Raw genomic sequence first — 18,775 nt, 5'->3', positions numbered from 1 at the left:
GAGATGCAAATTAAGACCACAATGAGATATCATCTCACACCAATTAGAATGGCTGCATTAAACAAACAGGAAACTACAAATGCTGGAGAGGATGTGGAGAAATTGGAACTCTTATTCATTGCTGGTGGGACTGTATAATGGTATAGTCACTCTGGAAGACAGTCTGGCAGTTCCTTAGAAAACTAGATATAGAGTTACCCTTTGATCCAGCAATTTCACTTCTCAGTATATACCCAGAAGATCTGAAAGCAGTTACACAGATATTTGCACACCAATATTCATAGCAGCATTATTCACAATTGCCAAGAGATGGAAACAATCCAAATGTCCTTCAACAGATGAGTGGATAAACAAAATGTGGTATATATACACGATGGAATACTACACACCAGTAAGAAGGAATGAGGTCATGAAACATATGACAACATGGATGAACCTTGAAGACATAATGCTGAGTGAAATAAACCAGGCACAAAAAGAGAAATACTGTATGTTAACACTAATGTGAACACTGAAAAAATGCAAAATAAATGGTTTATATTGTAGAACGTAGGGAACCTAGAAATAGACAGCAACTAGTGAAGGGGGAATGATAATCTAATAAGAACAGATAAGCTATTGAGGGTAATCTCAATGTTATGGGAATGCTCAGGAATGATTATGATTTGCAAATTTTCTTGGGTATGGTAGGAATATGTTGGAAGCAAGGTAGTTATTTTGGGTTATTTGTTTTGCTTATTCCTTTGTTTTATTAGGGTTTGTTAATTTTCTTGGGGTATGGTAGGGACATATTGGAAGCAAGGCAGTTATTTTAGGTTACTTGTTTTTCTTATTCCTTTGTTTTGTTTTGTTTGAATTATTTTTTTTAATTTTTTGATAAAGTAAAAAAAAAAGCCATTGCACTTGAAAAAATTAGCTTCAATGTAGTTATTTTAGGTTATTTGGTTTTTCTTATGCCTTTGTTTGATTATGGTTTGTTAATTTTCTTGGGGTATGGCAGGAACATGTTGGAAGCAATGTAGTTATTTTAGATTATTTGTTTTTCTTATTCCAATGTTTGACTATGGCTTGTTATATTTCTTGGGGTAAGGTAGGAACATGTTGGAGGCAAAGCAGTTATTTTAGGTTATTTGTTCTTCTTAATCCTTTGTTTTGTTTGAAATATTGTGGGTTTTTTGTTGTTGTTTGTTTGTTTAAATTTTTCGATAAATAAAGTTTAAAAAAAAACCTTCCTACAAAGAAAAGTACAGGGCCAGACTGCTTCACAGGGTAATATTACCAAACATTCCAAAAAGAACTAACATCATTCCTGCTCAAACTCGTTCAAAACATTGAAGAAAAGGGAGCACTACCTAAATTATTCTATGAAGCTAATAACACTCTGATAACAAAACCTGATAACAATACTACAAGAAAGGACAACTACAGGCCAATCTCCCTAATGAATACAGATGCAAAAATTCTCAACAAAATACTTGCAAATCTAATCCAAAGGCACATTAAAAGAATTATACACTAAACCAAGTTGGGTTTCTTCCAGGCATGAAAGGGTGGTTCAACGCAAGAAAATCAATCAATGTAATACAACACATTAACAAATCAAAAGGGAAAAATCACATGATCATCTCAATTGACACCGAAAAGGCATTCAACAAGTTTGGCATCCTTTCCTGAGAGAAACACTTCAAAATGTAGGAATCAAAGAAAATTTCTTCAATATGATAATAGGCATATTTGAAAACCTCACAGCCAGCATCATGCTCAACAGTGAGAGACTGAAAGCCTTCCCAAGATCGGGGAAGAGACAAGGATGCCCACTGTCACCAGTGTTATTCAACATTGTTCTAGAAGTTCTAGCTAGAGCAATTAGGCAATAAAAAGAAATAAAAGGCATATAAATCAGAAAGGAAAAAGTAAAACGTTAATTATTCACAGATGACATGATCCTATGCTCGGAAATTCCTGAGAAATCTATGACACAGCTACTTGAGCTAATAAACAAATTCAGCAAAGTAGTGGGATACAAGATTAATGCACCAAAATCAGTAGTATTTCTATACACTAGTAATGACCTAACCAAGGAAGCATTTAAGAAAATTCCATTCGCAATGGCAACTAAAAGCATTCAGTATCTAGGGAAACATTTAACCACGAAATATTGTGGTTCTGTACACAGAACACTCAAAACATTGCTAAAAGAAATCAAAGAAGACCTAAATAGGTGGCAAGACCTTTCGTGTTCATGGATAGGAAGGCTAAATGTTGTTAAGATGTCAATTCTACCCAAATTGATGTACAGATTCAACACAATACCCATCAAAATTCCAACAGCCTACTTTGAAGACTTGAAAAAGCAAGTTATCAAATTTATTTGGAAGGGAAAAGAACCTCAAATTTCCTAAAACACCCTTAAAAAAAACAACAAAGTTTAAGAAAAAATAGACAAATGGGAACTCCTCAAGACTGAATACTTCTGTGCTTCAGAGGACTATGTTAAAATGGTGACGAGGCAGCCAACTCAGTGGGAAAGAATATTTGGAAACCATATATCTGATAACAGTTTGATATCCAGTATATATACAGAAATCCTGCAACTCAACAACAAAAGGACAAACAACCCAATTATAAAATGGGCAAGATATGAAAAGACATTTTTTTAGAGAGGAAATACAAATGGCTAAAAAGCACATGAAAAGATGCTCATCTTCATTAGCTTTTAGGGAAATGCAAATCAAAATCACAATGAAATATCATCTCACACCTGTAAGAATGGAAGCTTCTAAACAAACAGGAAACTACACATGTTGGAGAGGATGTGGAGAAATAGGAACACTTATTCACCGCTGGTGGGAATGTAAAATGGTACAACCACTGTGGAAGAGTTTGGCAGTTCCTCAGAAAACTACTGAATTGTCCTATAACCCAGAAATTCCACTACTCAGTATATACCCAGAAGACCTGAAAGCAGGGACATGAACAGACTTTTGCACACCAATGTTCATAGCAGCATTATTCACAATTGCCAAAAAACAGAAACCATCCAAATGTCTATCAACAAATGAGTGGATAAACAAAATGTGGTATACACATGAAATGGAATATTATGCAACAGCAAGAAGGAATGAGGTCCTGAAGCAGATGACAACATGGATGAACCTTGAGGATATAATGCTGAGCGAAATAAGCCAGACACAAGGACAGATATTGTTATGATTGCACTAATACAAACTATCTAGAAAATGTAAACTCAGAGTCTTAAAATGTAGAATACAGGGGACCTAGAGATAGACAGAAGCTAGAGAAGTAAGAGTGGTTACCTAATATGTACAGAATTGTTAACGAGGTTGAACTTAAATGTCTGGGAGTGGATGGAGGTGATGGTAGTCTGTTATTGGGATTATTAGTAATAGTGCCATATTGTAGGTAAATTTGATTGAAAGGGGTTGTTTAAAATCATGTACGTCACTGATTAACACCACAAATATAAATAGGTTTTTGCTTTACTACAAATGTATGATACTTGTATAAAGAGTTAAAAAATGTATAAAAGACCACACGTATAGCAGTATAACATTTAAACATATTCTATCTTTAAAAAAAATGTTAATTGGTACAGAATTTCTATTTGGGATGACAGAAAAGTTTTAGTAATGAATGATGGTGGTGGTATCACAATATTATTAATGAAATTAACACCATATATATATATATATAGAAATGCTAAGTGTTAGAGCTGCATGATGTGTGTAACCTACTTTCAAATGTTTAGATAGCAGACAGCTGGATGATAGATAAATAGAGATAGATACAATAAATGTCATACTAAAAGTTGATAATCTGGGTATTTGAATGAGAGGTATATATTGGTGTTTTATGTGTTATTTTTCAATCATTTTAGCAACTTTTCTGTAAGTCTGGAGTTATTTCAAAATAAAAAGCTAAAAAAAATGTAGCTGCTCAGTATGAGGAAAGATGGAGTTATATGAGGCCTCATCAACTTGAAATTACAAAATAATAGCAGGGATAAACAGCTTCTAGAAGCTTTTAAAGACTGTAGGGATGGGACGATATATCTGCGAATAGCATTCAACTTCATAAAAGCAGTATTAGAAGCTAAAAGAAAGTGGAGAAATTCAGATGGAAATGATTTCTAACCAATACATACACACAGCTAAAACACCAATCACATACAAAAAGTAGTAACATTTTCAGACTTTCACTTCTCAAAAATTTTACCTTCCGAGGAAGTATTAAAGATGCCCTTCACCAAATCAACGGAATAAAGAAATATACCAAAAAAGGCAGCTGAAGATGTGAAATACTTAACTATTTCATAACATGATGCTAAATCACAAAGTTTTGACTGTACAGATCTATTGGAGTTTCAACCTAATTTGAAAAAAAAGAAGCACTTAATCCAGTCTTACACACTGAATGAACAGACTAATTTTGGAAATATAAGTAACCAATCAGAAAAAGGAAAACAGCACTTGTTTCAATTCCCAGCAGTAATTGTACTGAAGAGATTTTTCCTTTATCTAAAAATTGCAGGGATACTTTAAAGGCATTAAATTTGCACACTCTTTATAGAGAAAGATGGACAACAGAACACACTATTTGTATCAACAACTCTGGAAAACATTCGGGCAAAACTGAATCAAATTATCATGCACACTAAACTACCATCTTGTAATGCAACAATTCAGAGACATTTAAGCTAAATACGGGTTTTCTGTGATGTTATGTACTGTGACTATGTGGGAAATCTTCTTACAAAAAGATTAGCTCTTCCTGGGAAAATAAATTTATTTGTACATAAATACATGTTATTTTTGGTATATAATGAATTTCACTGATTGTCAAAAAGAACATTGTGAATGAACTGAGCATAGACTGAAAAAGTGAGATGAATAAATGTTTTACTGGTTTAAAAAAAAAAAAAAAAAGATATGGATGAGAAATCACGTAAGAGAGAGGTGAAGGGAATCCCCTGGAAGACAGCTGTGGAGCAGGCCTTGGAGACTGACCAGTCCAATTTGAACTAGAAGAGTGTTTCTCAACCTTTATTTCATTATCTCCCTGCTAGTGAGCCTCTTTAGATAATTTTTTCCCTAACCCCGCCTCCAAATTTAAAACAATAAAACAGATATATTGTGTATCTATTTATATACTGGGTCCTTTGGAGACTCACAAACCATTGTATTATCTAAGATTTTTTTCACCCCCCAAGAACCAATTTTTGCATCATTGCCCCCACTGAGAATGGATGTTACAGAAAGACAGACATCTGAAAGGAGATTTGCAGGAAGAAAATGCTAACAAACAGATTATCTGATAAATTAACGTGTCAATTAAGAGACTATTGGAAGTATGATAGCCTAGCAAGAGAGACACAGAAAACTGAGCAAGATGTTTTTAAAAAGCAATCAAGTCCTGAGACTCGGGCAAGATGGCGGCATAGAGAGGAGTGGAAGCTAAGTAGTCCCCCTGGAGCAACTACAAAAAACCAGAAACAACTAGTAAATAATCCAGAATAACTGCGGGGGGACAAACGAGACCATCCATTCATCATACACCAAACTGAATTGGGAGAAATGCTCGAGAACACAGCATAAAATCTGTAAGTAAAACCTGTGGAACCAGGTCGGGAGACCCCCTCCCCCATAGCCCGAGCTGCAGAGCTGCATGGTGCCACAGAGAAGCTCTCTCCCAGCAAGCGAATACAGCTCAGCTGAGCTCTGACTGGGGTTTTAGGTAGCGAGTGAGAACTGCTCACTACAGGTACGCAGCCCCAAAAAACAGACAGAGGCTTTGGATGACAACTGACCTGGGAGAGCTGGAGGGTTGTCCTGGACTGGGTCTAAAGGGGACTATCTGTTTCTTTTTTGGCTCAGTGGAGAAAGCCCCAGTCATTTTCAGTTTCCAGGGCTGTGACTCTGGGAAGGGTGGAGACACCACAAGCAGAGAGCAAGACCATTGAAATGCTAATGACCTCCACCTGAGGGGTCTGTCTTCTCTAGGAGGAAAGGGGTGCAGCCCTTTCCATTCAGAACCAGACCCCAGAGCCTGGGGGAACACGGCCATACCTCCTCACACCAGGCAAGAATTATAGGCTAACAGGCGTCACCTGCTGGGCAGAAAAGCAGTGACCCGAGGCATCAAAGGGTGGAGCAATTTTCTAAGACACACCTGCAGGGAAACCAGATACTGAATATTTCTTCCCTCTGGGACCTGAGCCTGTCTGGTCTGGGAAAACCTGATTTGGATAACCAAGGAAACCATGCCTAGACAACAGAAAATTACAACCTACACTAAGAAAAACAAAGTTATGGCCCAGTCAAAGGAACAAACGTACACTTCAACTGAGATACAGGAATTTAAACAACTAATGCTAAATCAACTCAAAAAGTTTAGAGAAGATATTGCAAAAGAGATAGAGGCTGTAAAGGAAGCTCTGGACATGTATACGGCAGAAATCAAAAGTTCACAAAACCTACTAGTAGAATCTATGGAAATGAAAGGCACAACACAAGAGATGAAAAACACAATGGAAACATACAACAGCAGATCTCAAGAGGCAGAAGAAAACACTCAGGAACTGGAGAACAAAACACCTGAAAGCCTACATGCAAAGGAGCAGATGGAAAAAAGAATGAAAAAATATGAGCAATGTCTCCAGGAACTCAAGGATGAAAGAAAGTACAATAATGTACGTATCATTGGTGTCTCAGAAGGAGAAGAGAAGGGAAAGGGGGCAGAAGCAATAATAGAGGAAATAATTAATGAAAATTTCCCATCTCTTATGAAAGACATAAAATTACAGATCCAAGAAGCGCAGCGTACTCCAAACAGAAGAGATATGAAGAGGCCTAGGCCAAGACACTTAATAATCAGATTATCAAATGTCAAACACAAAGAGAGAATCCTGAAAGCAGCAAGAGAAAAGCAATCCATTACATACAAAGGAAGCTTAGTAAGACTATATGCGGATCTCTCAGCAGAAACCATGGAGGCAAGAAGGAAGTGGTGTGATATATTTAAGATACTGAAAGAGAAAAACTGCCAACCAAGAATCCTGTATCCAGCAAAGCTGTCCTTCAAATACGAGGGAGAGCTCAAAATATTTTCTGACAAACAGACAATGAGAGACTTTGTGAACAAGACACCTGCCCTACAGGAAATACTAAAGGGAGCACTACAGGGTGATAGAAGACAGGAGTGTGTGGTTTGGAACACAATTTTGGGAGATGGTAGCACAACAATGTAAGTACACTGAACAAAGGTAACTATGAATCCGTTTGAGAGAGGAAGATGGGGAGCATGTGAGACACCACAAGAAAGGAGGAAAGATAAAGACTGGGACTGTGTAACTTGGTGAAATCTAGAGTATTCAACAATTGTGATAAAATGTACAAATATGTTCTTTTACGAGGGAGAGCAAGCAAATGTCAACCTTGCAAGGAGTTAAAAATGGGGAGGCATTGGGGGAGGGATGCAATCAGCACAAACTAGAGACTGTAACTAATAGAATCATTGTATTATGCTTCCTTTAATGTAACAAAGGTGATATACCAAGGTGAATGCAGATAAGGGGGGGGATAGGGGAGGCATGTTAGACACTTGACATTGGTGGTATTGTCTGATTCTTTATTTTACTTTGATTTAAGGTTATTTTTCCTTTTGCTGCTTCCTAGCTGTCATTTTTTTGTTTCCTCTTTCTTTTGCCTCTCTACCTTCTTTGACTCTCCCTCCTGCCTTGTGGAAGAAATGTAAATGCTCTTGCTTAGTATGAGCAGAATGTTCAATTAGGATGAACTTAAATGTTTGGAAATGAACGGGGTGTTGGTAGCAAGATGTGAGAATAACTAACAGCACCGAATGGTGTGTGAATGAGGTGGAAAGGGGAAGCTCAGAGTCATATATGTCACCAGAAGGAAAGTTGGAGGTCAAAAGATGGAAATGTATAAAACTGAATCCTATGGTGGGCAATGTCCATGATCAACTGTACAAATACTAGAAATCACTTCATGAACCAGAACAAATGTATGACAGTACAATTAGAAGTTAATAATAGAGGGGCATATAGGGAAGAACTATATACCTATTACAAACTATATACTACAGTTAGCAATATTTCAACATTTTTTCATAAACAGTAACAAACGTACTATATCAATACTAGAAGTCAACAATTGAGGGGGGTTGGTTAGGGATAGGGGAGGTTTAGAGTTTCCTTTTCTTTTTTTCTTTTTTCATCTTTCACTTTATTTCTTGTCTGGAGTAATGAAAAGTTTCTAAAAATTGAACAAAAATTAAGTGTGATGGATGCACAGCTGTATGAGGGTTCCCAGGGGCAAGTGATTGTACACTTTGGATCTTTGGATAATTGTATGGTATCAAACAATCTCAATAAAAATGAAAAAAAAAATTAAAAATTAAAAATTAAAAAATTTAAAAAAAAAGCTATCAAGTCTTGAAAAAAATAATAATATATAATGTTTTATTATTATTAAGAAAGGACTAAAAGTACAATATTTAGATCAGCAGTGAAGAAGTGAACAATATTTAATCATAATACTGTAAACAGTGAATATTAACCAAAAATTATGAAAATCATATTAGGGCTATGGGGAAAAGAGGAAGAGAAGTAATTAAGCTACACCCTCATCAATCATAATGAAATACCAATAAATAAAATTTTAAATTAAGCAAAAGATATCCAATATTAATATTAATATAAGTAATATTACTTAGAAACACAAAATACCAGAAGAAGCAACCAAAGGAACTGGTAGGGCAAGTGGGCAGGGAGCAAGTCACTGCTGTTTTTACCTTTTAAGTCTTTTTTGCATTATGTCTAGGTGCGTATATTATTTTGATAAATTACATTTTAAAAAAGTATAAAGATATTATGAGTTTGGGAGGTTAGGAAGGTTATTTGCAGTATAAAAAAGATATTTGTGTTTGTTTTCAAAAAGGATAATCCCTCTCTGTTCTCCCTTAGCACTGCTGCGTAACATATTATATCAGATACACCATATTTCTGTTACAATGTATTATGATTATATGTACTGAAATTATAATGTATAATTACGATTATTTATTTACATGTTTGTCTTCCCATTAGATTATGAACTTATACATTATGTCTTATTTATCTTTATATCTCAGTGCAAAACATATAACAGGAAATCAATAAATATTTGTTGCATGAATAACAAAAATTTTAATATCCTCTAAAACAAAATCATAGCACTAAAAGTCTGAGAGAGGACTTAAAAACACTAAGTGACTTAAGCAAGCTATCTAATTAATTAATGGCTAAGGCAATATAAAAACCTGCATGCTCTGACATTTGATTCATTACTCTTCAGACTGTAATGAATTTTTCATTGATGATAGGAAAGTAGTTCAAATTCCATCATTTTCTCAGAGAAATATCTTAATTTTTGCCTCCTACTATAACCATATTATGCCAGGAACTGCTCAAAATACATATCCTGAAATTCAGATCCTTTTGATTAGTAAAGATAATCATAATATCCAAAACTTAAAATTATCAAGTTAACCAACTTGCTGGAAGTAAAATTAATGACATATAAAGAAGAAAAAGTATGGAGCACTTAAACAAAGTAATTACTTCTAACTATATAAGTGCAACCAACTAACTGTGACCTAACACATGCCAGTTAAGTTCTTAGGACCCAATGCACATATTTAAGAAAATGTTTAAACCTGCAGAAGTGCTAAAATACCACATTACAAATCATACTTACTAAAAAGATGATTTTATTAGCCTGCTGAAATATCCTAATTACATAAAACACTTTTAATCTTTTCCCTCTAAAAACATATATAATGTCATTTATTAGTTCAATCTTTTTAGAAAAGAGTCACATGAAATACTAACTCAGTTTACAAATTAATATATTTTCACCTACCAATCTCTTATGAAAACATTTGCCATTCAAGTCAGATTATAAAGCACTCAGAAAAGATTACATACATATTTATACCTATTTTAACAACTTTTCCTTGACTTAACAATGAACAAGGTAAAATGTAATTAATGTAATAATTTTTATTTAACTATAGGATGTACTTATGTCACAAAAGGATATGCTGTTTTTATCTACTATTTGTTCATTAAACAAATACTTATTCATATGTTCTTGGTATTACTTTAAGCACTAGGAATAATAGACAAAGTTCCTACCCTTGTGGAACTTAAATATGAATGAAAAATATATTTTCATTATGAAAAAAATAAAATGAAATGATATCACAAAGTTCATAGTTTAAATGGCTGCCTACTTAATTGATTGTAGCCTCCTTAAAGCAAGGACTAGGTTTTTCAGCATTGTATTTCCAGGCTCTAGCACTCAGTAAGCACTTAAATGTTTGTGGAATAATCTCCAAGTTGCAGAATTACTTTTCAAACAAAAGAAATTTTCATTTAAAAAATAATAAACCGTATTACATACCACTGATGTTGAGGTCATAATCTCCCACGGTAATCACATTAGCTACTAATCCTTCTGCAGGCTGACTGGCAGAAACAACATCACTCAAAAGCTTCCGAATGGCTCCAGACTGAGGTGGCTGGGTGATAATGTTGCTTACAGCTATCTTCAAATTTTTAATTATGTGAAGCTGATTATTAGGATCTCTCATATGAACTTTTAAAAAATAGGAAAGAAAAGAAAAAACTGAAATTAATTCTACACAATGCACAATAACCCAACTATAACGGCAGCAATTAAAAAAATGCATTAAGATTTACAAAAAGGATGCTCAAATGAGAAACTAGAAATTCAAAGTGGATCATCCTCCCAAAAATATAATTGACAAACATTCCCTTAAATACCAAAGAGCTAGCTATCTTAAACAGCCAATTAACCACAGAAGGTCCTTCTCACACAATGCTATAACACAGAATTTCCCTATCCTAGGTCCTTCCCTGCCTTTTATGTTCAGAGTATCCTGGGACCAACCACCATCCATACTAAATTTCTAATTCTCACTCACCCTAAGGCTGGTCCATGGCAGTGTGAGGTCTGTCACAACAACACTGAAGACAATAAAGGGAAAGAAAGGGGAATTAACTGATGCATGTCAGCTTCCTTCTGCCTTCCCCGGTCTGCTGGCTATATTCTCAGCCCTTACTCCATTATCACAAAAATCAATGCCCAGATCCCTTCTCTCGCCCCAAAACCTCCTTCCACCACCCAGCTAAAGTCTTTGCCTCAATCTTATGAAACTTATAACCAGTGGTTCAGAGCTTCAGGCACAGGAATAGGTTCTCAGGCAATTATAGCAAGAAGAGAGTGCCCACGGACCACAATAGAAAATGTGAGCACATTTCCTCATATAAATATAATCAGTCCAAATGAATAATTACTATAGAATTGCTACCAGAAGCAGTCCATTTTAATGATTAAGGACACACCTTTTGGAATCAGGCCTTAATTTAAATCCCAACACATTACATATTAACTGGATTATCCTGAAAAACTTTTTAAACTTTTCTATGCTTCCATTTTCTCATTTCTAACATGAATAATACCAACTTTACAGTAATTTTAAGGATTAAATGAGACAGCAAATATAAAGCACTGAGTACAGTGCCTGACATTATACATAAATATAGAGTTAAATGCTCAATAAGTGATGGAAGCAGTGTTAGCAATAGAAGATACAACAGAATCTATTTTCAGTGTATCATGGATCATCCCATACAAATAGGCAATTTTGGAAAATTGATTAGAGTACCTAATCATAAAAAAAGATACTTTTTTTCTTAATGTTCTAGTTTGCTAATGCTGCAGAATGCAAAACACCAGGGATGGATAGGCTTTTATAAAACGGGGGTTTATTTCGCTACACAGTTACAGTCTTAAGGCCACAAAGCGTCCAAGGTAGCACCTCAGCAATCGGGTACCTTCACCGGAGGATGGCCAATGGCGTCCGGAAAACCTCTGCTAGCTAGGAAGGCAGCCGGCGTCTGCTCCAAAGCTCTGGCCTCAAAACGGCTTTCTCCCAAGACGTTCCTCTCTAGCAAGCTTGCTCCTCCTCAAAACATTACTCCCAGCTGCACTCCTTTCCCTCTCTTTGAGTCAGCTCATTTATATAGCTCCACTGATCAAGGCCCACCCCCGAATGGGCGGGGCCACACCTCCATGGGAACATCTCATCAAAATCATCCCCCACAGCTGGGTGGGGCACATTCCAAGCAAATCTAACCAGCACCAAAACGTCTGTCCCACAAAACTACAAAGACAATGGCATTTGGGGGACACAATACATTCAAACCGGCACACTTAATAAAAAATACTTTATACTAAGCAGTAAGCTTTTAAGTTCCAGCCTGCCTATATTTTTAAATAAAGATATATCCATAAAGACTGTCTTTCTAAATTTTCTTTGTATTCTATGATTTCTTAAATTTTTAATTAAAAAACAGAAGACAAAAATATTTTTAAAGTACTATATATGGTATGTAATTATAAACTATATACTATTTTGTAAATATAAATACATGCAAATTTATTATAATTTATTTTATTATAATTTATTTCATTATAATAATAGTGGTTGCCTATGATGAAGGAAGGAAATGGGATTAAGGAAGAGTTGAAAGGGAACTTCAGCCTTATCTGTGATTTCTTTTAAAAGGAAAAGAAAAAAATACAAGGAAAAGATGACAGAGAGTTACTTTATTAGTTCTGGGTAGTGGGCAGGGGATGTTTGTTGTATTCTCCACCGCCTTCTGTAATTGTTTATGCTTTCTAATTTAAATAAACACAACAGAAGCCTCTCTCCCTAGTTAAACTTCCCAGTCGTCTATGAAATAGAGAAATTAAATACTATGGTACATTAAAGAACATATAGAACAAGTATTTTCCTTAAACTTTTTCCATAATTGTTAAATAACATAAGCAACCATGTGTCTATTAAATGTCCTTCAAAATTTTAATTGGCTAATTACCTCTCAGTAGTTATTAGTGTTAACCCAAAAAGGATACTCTAGTTTTGTCTTACCTTCAGAGTGAGTTTATCAGTTATTAGGTAATCGTACTGACAAATCCAGAATTAGGTGTGGTAGGCAGCTTCTGACATAGTCCCCAATAGTCCCTATTTCCTGGTATTCACATTTTTGTGTAGTCCCCTTCCATGGTTGGTATGTATGACAACAGAATACAGCAGAAGTGACTGTATGTCACTTCCAAGATAAGGTATTAAAAGATACAGCCTCCATCCTGGGTTCGCTCTCTCTCCCTCTGATCACTCACTCTAGAGGACAATAACTGCCATGCCATGGCAATATACACGTAGCATAAGGGGAGGCCCATGTGGTACGAAACTGAGGTCTCAGGCCAATAGCCAATGAAGAATTAAGGCTTGCCAACAACCACATGAGTAAGCTTGGAAGAAGCAGATCCTCCAGTCCCAGATGACAGCAGCTCCAGCTGACAGCTTGACTGCAACCTCATGAGACCCTGAGCCAGAAATACCCAGGTAAGACGCTCACAGATTCCTGAGAAACTGAGAGATAATATGTTTTTTGCTTTAAGATACTAAATTCTGAGCATTTTGTTACACAACAGCTGATAACTAATACATTGGGGTATCACAAAACCAACCTAATAAATAAAGAGGAAGGCAAGGGTTAAGGGGTTAAGAACGATTAAGAGAAATGTTCTTAAATCACACATAAAAATTTCAAAAGCCTAAGAACTAAATTTTACTGAGGTTTCATCAACATTATAGCATCACAAAAGGTGAATTTAAATGTCATATGACAATTTCAAAATGAAATCCAGCTCTATTTCCTCAACTTTTGTACATTACTATATAAATGTAATTTCTTGAATACTGTACTATAAAGTAACATTTCCCAGTATGTGCTTCAAGAAATAAATACTGGTTCTTCAAGACAGTTAAGAGTTGTTTCTGCAAAATGGATTCCATGCCCAAAAAAGTCTGGGAAAAACTGAATTGAGTCTTTAAAGGTCTCTTTTAGCTGTTCTTCCTAGAGCCTTTAATGACATTGTAACTTTCCCAAAAGCATGCTACGTTAAGCAAACTTATTTGACCACAAAATTCTTTTTCAGGGGGCACCTAACACATACGGTGCTCTATATAATGTATTCAGAAAAATTAAGAGATATTTTTTATGTTTTGGCCTCACATACAAAACTTTACTGAATAAAAAGCAACTCAATTGTTGAAAAAATCATAACTTGCACAAAAATGAGACAAATAACATATATTCTAAATTTTGAAATGCTGACTTGAATTTTACTCAAAGTTTGATACTTGAAAACCTTGGAGATTAATCACCTAGTTATTCCAAAATAGTAGTTAAGATTGATGAGAGATTTCTAACTAAAACAAATTCAAGAAAAGCAGAAGCATTAAGCTGTCCTTCAAAGAGTATTTTCTAGTCTAATTTGCCACTTTTCCTAGTTCATTCAGAAACTATTCAAAATTTACATAAAAACTGCATTTTATTCTTGGCTTTTTAATCCTGAAATAATTTTACAAACGATTTCAGAATAACAACGTATATACTTTTCAAAAATGAAAGTCAAGTAATTCAAAAGTTAATGTTTAAGTGAAACTTTCTTAAAAATGTCTAAATGATACGTTGACACTGCTTAGAATTACCAAACTACCACTAATACAGTAAAAATAATAATGCTTAATAAATACCAACATAACTACTCTTTGAAATAGGGACCCAATAGAAATTCTTTATTAAGACCACAAAATTTGTGTTGAATAATTAGTATAAATTCTTTGAATTTCAAACATATATCAAGTATAAGGATCAGAAAAATATATATAACAACCATTATTTAATATAAAGAAATACTCTTTAGGTTTTAAAAATGTGGCTAAGAAACACACAATGGCTCTCCATGGCCTAATACATCAAGTCCAAATGCAAAGCCCAAAACATGAATGGTACTCAGATTTCTTCTACCAACCCTCTCTTCAGAACAACTTTAAACCATGTGTTTTTCTACAGAAACATAAACAGAAGTCTCCTAAAAATACCTGGCTGATATCTCAATAGTCATAATTTTGACATCAAATAACAGTACACCTGTGGGCCAGAAATGGAGTCCAAACATTTTACAAACATTCCTTTCTCCATCTAAGGAAATTTTAGATTGTATTAGCCAGACATATTCTCAAGCCACATTGCCTGAATCACAGACTTCAATGCCTAAAGAAAACCTGTCTTTGAGGCACCCCCACACTTGAGGCAAAAAGCAGCTTTTTCTACATGGTAAAGAGTCCCAAAATATATTTACCAGTAAAAAATTAAAACCACAGAAAAATTAAGTAATTTTCACTGACTTTCTAATGCCACCACCCTAGACCAAGCTCTAATCATCCTGAACACTGAAATTTACATCAATTTCTATCTGTTCTCATAAACTACATAACCCAATCTCCAAAAATTCCATACCCATCCTCAAGAATCTATGACAGCCACACATTTACCATGAGATATGAAATCCAAAATCCCCTTCCTAGAAATCAAGGTCCCTCCTTATATGGTCATTCTTCTTCAATACTATCCTGTCCTCCAGTAAGGATAGTTTCCTCAATATTCCCCAACCACTCAATCATAATTTATAACTTTTGCCCAAAACAGTCTAACCTCATTCCCCTCCTGAACAGGGAATGTTTACTCTTTTCCTTTCTACCAACTCGCTAACTATCCATTAAAGTCCAGCTCAATTTCACTTCTACCCTAAACTTCCCCAGTCTACAGAAGGAAAGCATAAGAGTACTGATACTGAACCTCTCTTGCAATACATTAGGCAGCAGGCACCTGTGGCTAACTGAGCACTTGAAATGTCTAGTCCAAAGTAAGGTGCGATATAAGTGTAAATCGTACAACAAATTACAGATTTAGCAATAAAAAAGAAGATAGACTATCTCATAAATACTTTTATATTGATTACATGTTGAAATCACATTTTGCAAATAATAGGCTAAGTAAAACATTTGAAAAATTAATACCACCTATTTCTTTTTACTTTTTCAACGTACCTACTGGAAAAGTTTAAATTACACACACACACACACGCACACACATGTATATGTCTGGCACTGCAGTTCTGTCAGACCACTGTCTGCTCTATAGTGTAAATAAATATTTCTAAATATTGCCAAGAGATAAAATAACATAAGGATTAGGAACAGTGTCTAAAATCATACCACCTGTTTTTAAATATTTCCCAGATACAAGACTTTGGACAAGTTAACATCTCTATGCCTCAATGTTCTTAAATTGAAAATGGCAATAATAACAGTATTTACCTCATACAACATACGAAAAACTAAAACAGAAGTGCCACATAAAGCAGATATCAGGTGTTGGCATTATTATTTTTTATTATAGTAATAAAAAGCACACAAGTCAAACTCAAACCAGCTCTCCGGTGGAGTTTGGATTTGTGAATTTAGGGCTCTTTGTCATTCTTGGTTACTTAATGAAAAGGTGAGATTGATGGGTTAGGTACAGGCTACAGAAAATTGAACAGTTCCTAAACTTTGGCTTTTTGGACAACTCGCTCTCTTCTTTAACTACAAAAGCAAACTCATAAAGGGGCTATTCTCCCAAAGAGCACCTGTGCCATGCAAATATGTGAATTTATTATATTTAATACAATACATACAGTAAATAAATTTATTGAATTTATTAGCTGTTTTTAGTTAAGTCATCATAACCAAATAAACACCATAGTCGTTCCCTTAACACAGTTTTATTACGCTTTAACAGTGTTATTTGTACTTTGCTATGTTTTGTTTGCAAGACATTGGCTATACCATACTTAAAAGTTTTGAACTCTACCTTCTATCTTAATTTTTCCCTAAAAAATTATCTAAAGCTGGAGAAAAGAGGTAGCACGTGAAAAAGAGACTTTTCTTCCACTGATTAAACTTTTATCTAAAAAACCAAATGTTAGGACTTTTACATCGCTATAAATCTAGATAACTTCAACAACTATCTAGATTAAAAGTAACTACAACTTGTTCTTACTTCATCCTTCAGGCACCAAAGTCTGTTCCAAGTTTTATTATTTATATAAAACTTTTAATTTCCTTGAAAGGTTAGCAAAATATTTATACCTAAAAAATGTTTAAATTTTCAAGGAAAAACGTAAAATAACTAAAAAGAAGTTAAGTCAAAGAGATGAGTCCTAGGGCTAGAAGAATGTAATATTCAAGGCAACTTTGAAAGTCGACTTTGACACCTGGGGGAAGATGACACGTCTTCTTTACTAAGATCCCCTTGGTCTAAGAGGCAGCATCTTCCTAAATTCCTCTCTATGGCCCTTGAAAACAGTTTCAACATCTTTCTCTGGGCTCACAGTTTTTTTTACCCCAAATAGCTAACGGACTAGCTAGTCTAAGGAAGAACGAAAAACCGAAAGAAACTGGAGGTTTGGACAGCGCTGTCTTGACAACCTCACCCATGACCCCTCCTGAGTCACCAGGGATGCCGCGGGACCACAGCCCCTAGACTCCACTCTAATTACTACAATGTAAACATCCCCCTTCTCTTCCATGCCCGCCCTCAATTTCCTCCTCCCAACAATGGTTTTCCCGGGTCCCAGCAAGAAGAGGAAGAGACCACATACCCTCGGAAGTGAAGCGAGAGAAGGGCTTCAGCAGCTCTGCGAAGCTGAGGTGATTGCGACGAGTGAGTCGCTCGGCTTCGTCGCTGCACAGCGCGGCGACACAGGGAACGAAAGAGTCCGGGATTAGCTCCTGCACTGATTGCACACACTGGGCCATCGCCGCGGCTCAGTCAGCGGCGACGCCTGTCCTCGGGTCCAAACTCAAAGGCTAATCTTGCAACCGCCGCCGCCCGCCAGCCTGCCGGGCCGGGCGGGACCCCACACTGGAGCTTTAAAACAAGAGTGAACAGACGCCGCCGCCTCGGCTTCCGGGGTACACACCACCGACCCCTCCCCAAGTCACCGCCGGTCCTCAGCGCTCGCCCCGGCGCCCTCGCATTCCGCCTCGATAGGTGGAGACCCCGACAATCCCCATTAAATCCTCCCAACAGGAAAACCTCGGTCACTGCCTGACCGGAACTGCCATATTGAGGTTAGACGCTGACCCACCGGCAATACTAGTCCCGGCAGCCCCCGCGCTCGCTCCTCACGTGACTATGTTAAAGAAGTTGGTAGAGGCGAGGAGGAGGTGGAAAACGACGGATGCCGGTTGGGAAAGTAAAACCGGAAGTGGTGTGCCTGCAGGGCGGGTCCTCGGGGGCGGGGCTATGCGCGGTGGGCGGGGCAGGCACGTGACTTTAGGCGGTGTTCTCACGCTCCTTAGCAAATCCTCGCCAAGTGTGAGCGGCCCGGTGGGCGGTCGAAGTTGGTTCTGTCAGAGTGGCGGAGGTGACCGCTCACCTTCCGCTAGGACCACCCTATTTGGGGCTCCAAATACTCTCTCTGGCGGCGGACAGCCGTTGATGTAGCTGTTCGCATAGCTTCCTGTCCGCTCACCTGTCTTTGCTGCACTCGCCGATAGAAAGTAAGGGATACCTGCTCACCGGAGAGGGCGTGCCCCCTGCCAGGTGCGTTGGGGTTTCGGTGCATCGGACCTGAACAGGCCATGTATCTTACTTTTAGAAACGGACTGCCCCATATATCGACTCAACGAGCAAGCAGAAATGGATGTTGTTTTGGATGCTGGAATTAAAAGAGCATTAAGGGAAAACCCCAGCACTACTGCATTT

At 36.5% G+C, this 18,775-nt stretch overlaps 1 protein-coding gene and 1 pseudogene across 3 annotated transcripts in view; one reads left to right on the top strand and one right to left on the bottom strand.

Annotated features, from left to right (window-relative positions):
• The window catches only part of TRAPPC8 (trafficking protein particle complex 8), a 150,529-nt gene extending 132,298 nt beyond the window's left edge, over positions 1 to 18,231 (bottom strand). For 2 of the 3 annotated variants that reach the window (XM_037805717.1, XM_037805718.1), the window contains exons 1-2: positions 17,667 to 18,231; positions 10,485 to 10,679 (exon numbers count right to left, since the gene is read on the bottom strand). In XM_037805717.1, the coding sequence (XP_037661645.1) occupies positions 10,485 to 10,679; positions 17,667 to 17,823 (352 nt within the window). In that variant the 5' untranslated portion in view covers positions 17,824 to 18,231. Of the gene's footprint in view, positions 1 to 10,484; positions 10,680 to 11,028; positions 11,072 to 17,666 lie in introns of all 3 variants that reach the window. The other variant, XM_037805719.1, reaches the window with a different exon arrangement.
• Positions 2,109 to 4,856, top strand: LOC119511852 (annotated as a pseudogene).
• Positions 18,232 to 18,775: the final 544 nt, after the last annotated feature.

The sequence above is a fragment of the Choloepus didactylus genome, chromosome 16 (genome assembly GCF_015220235.1).
Source record: "Choloepus didactylus isolate mChoDid1 chromosome 16, mChoDid1.pri, whole genome shotgun sequence".
Lineage (NCBI taxonomy): Eukaryota > Metazoa > Chordata > Mammalia > Pilosa > Megalonychidae > Choloepus > Choloepus didactylus.
Note: the sequence above shows the minus strand (reverse complement) of the source record. Positions and strands in the feature narration are given on the sequence as shown.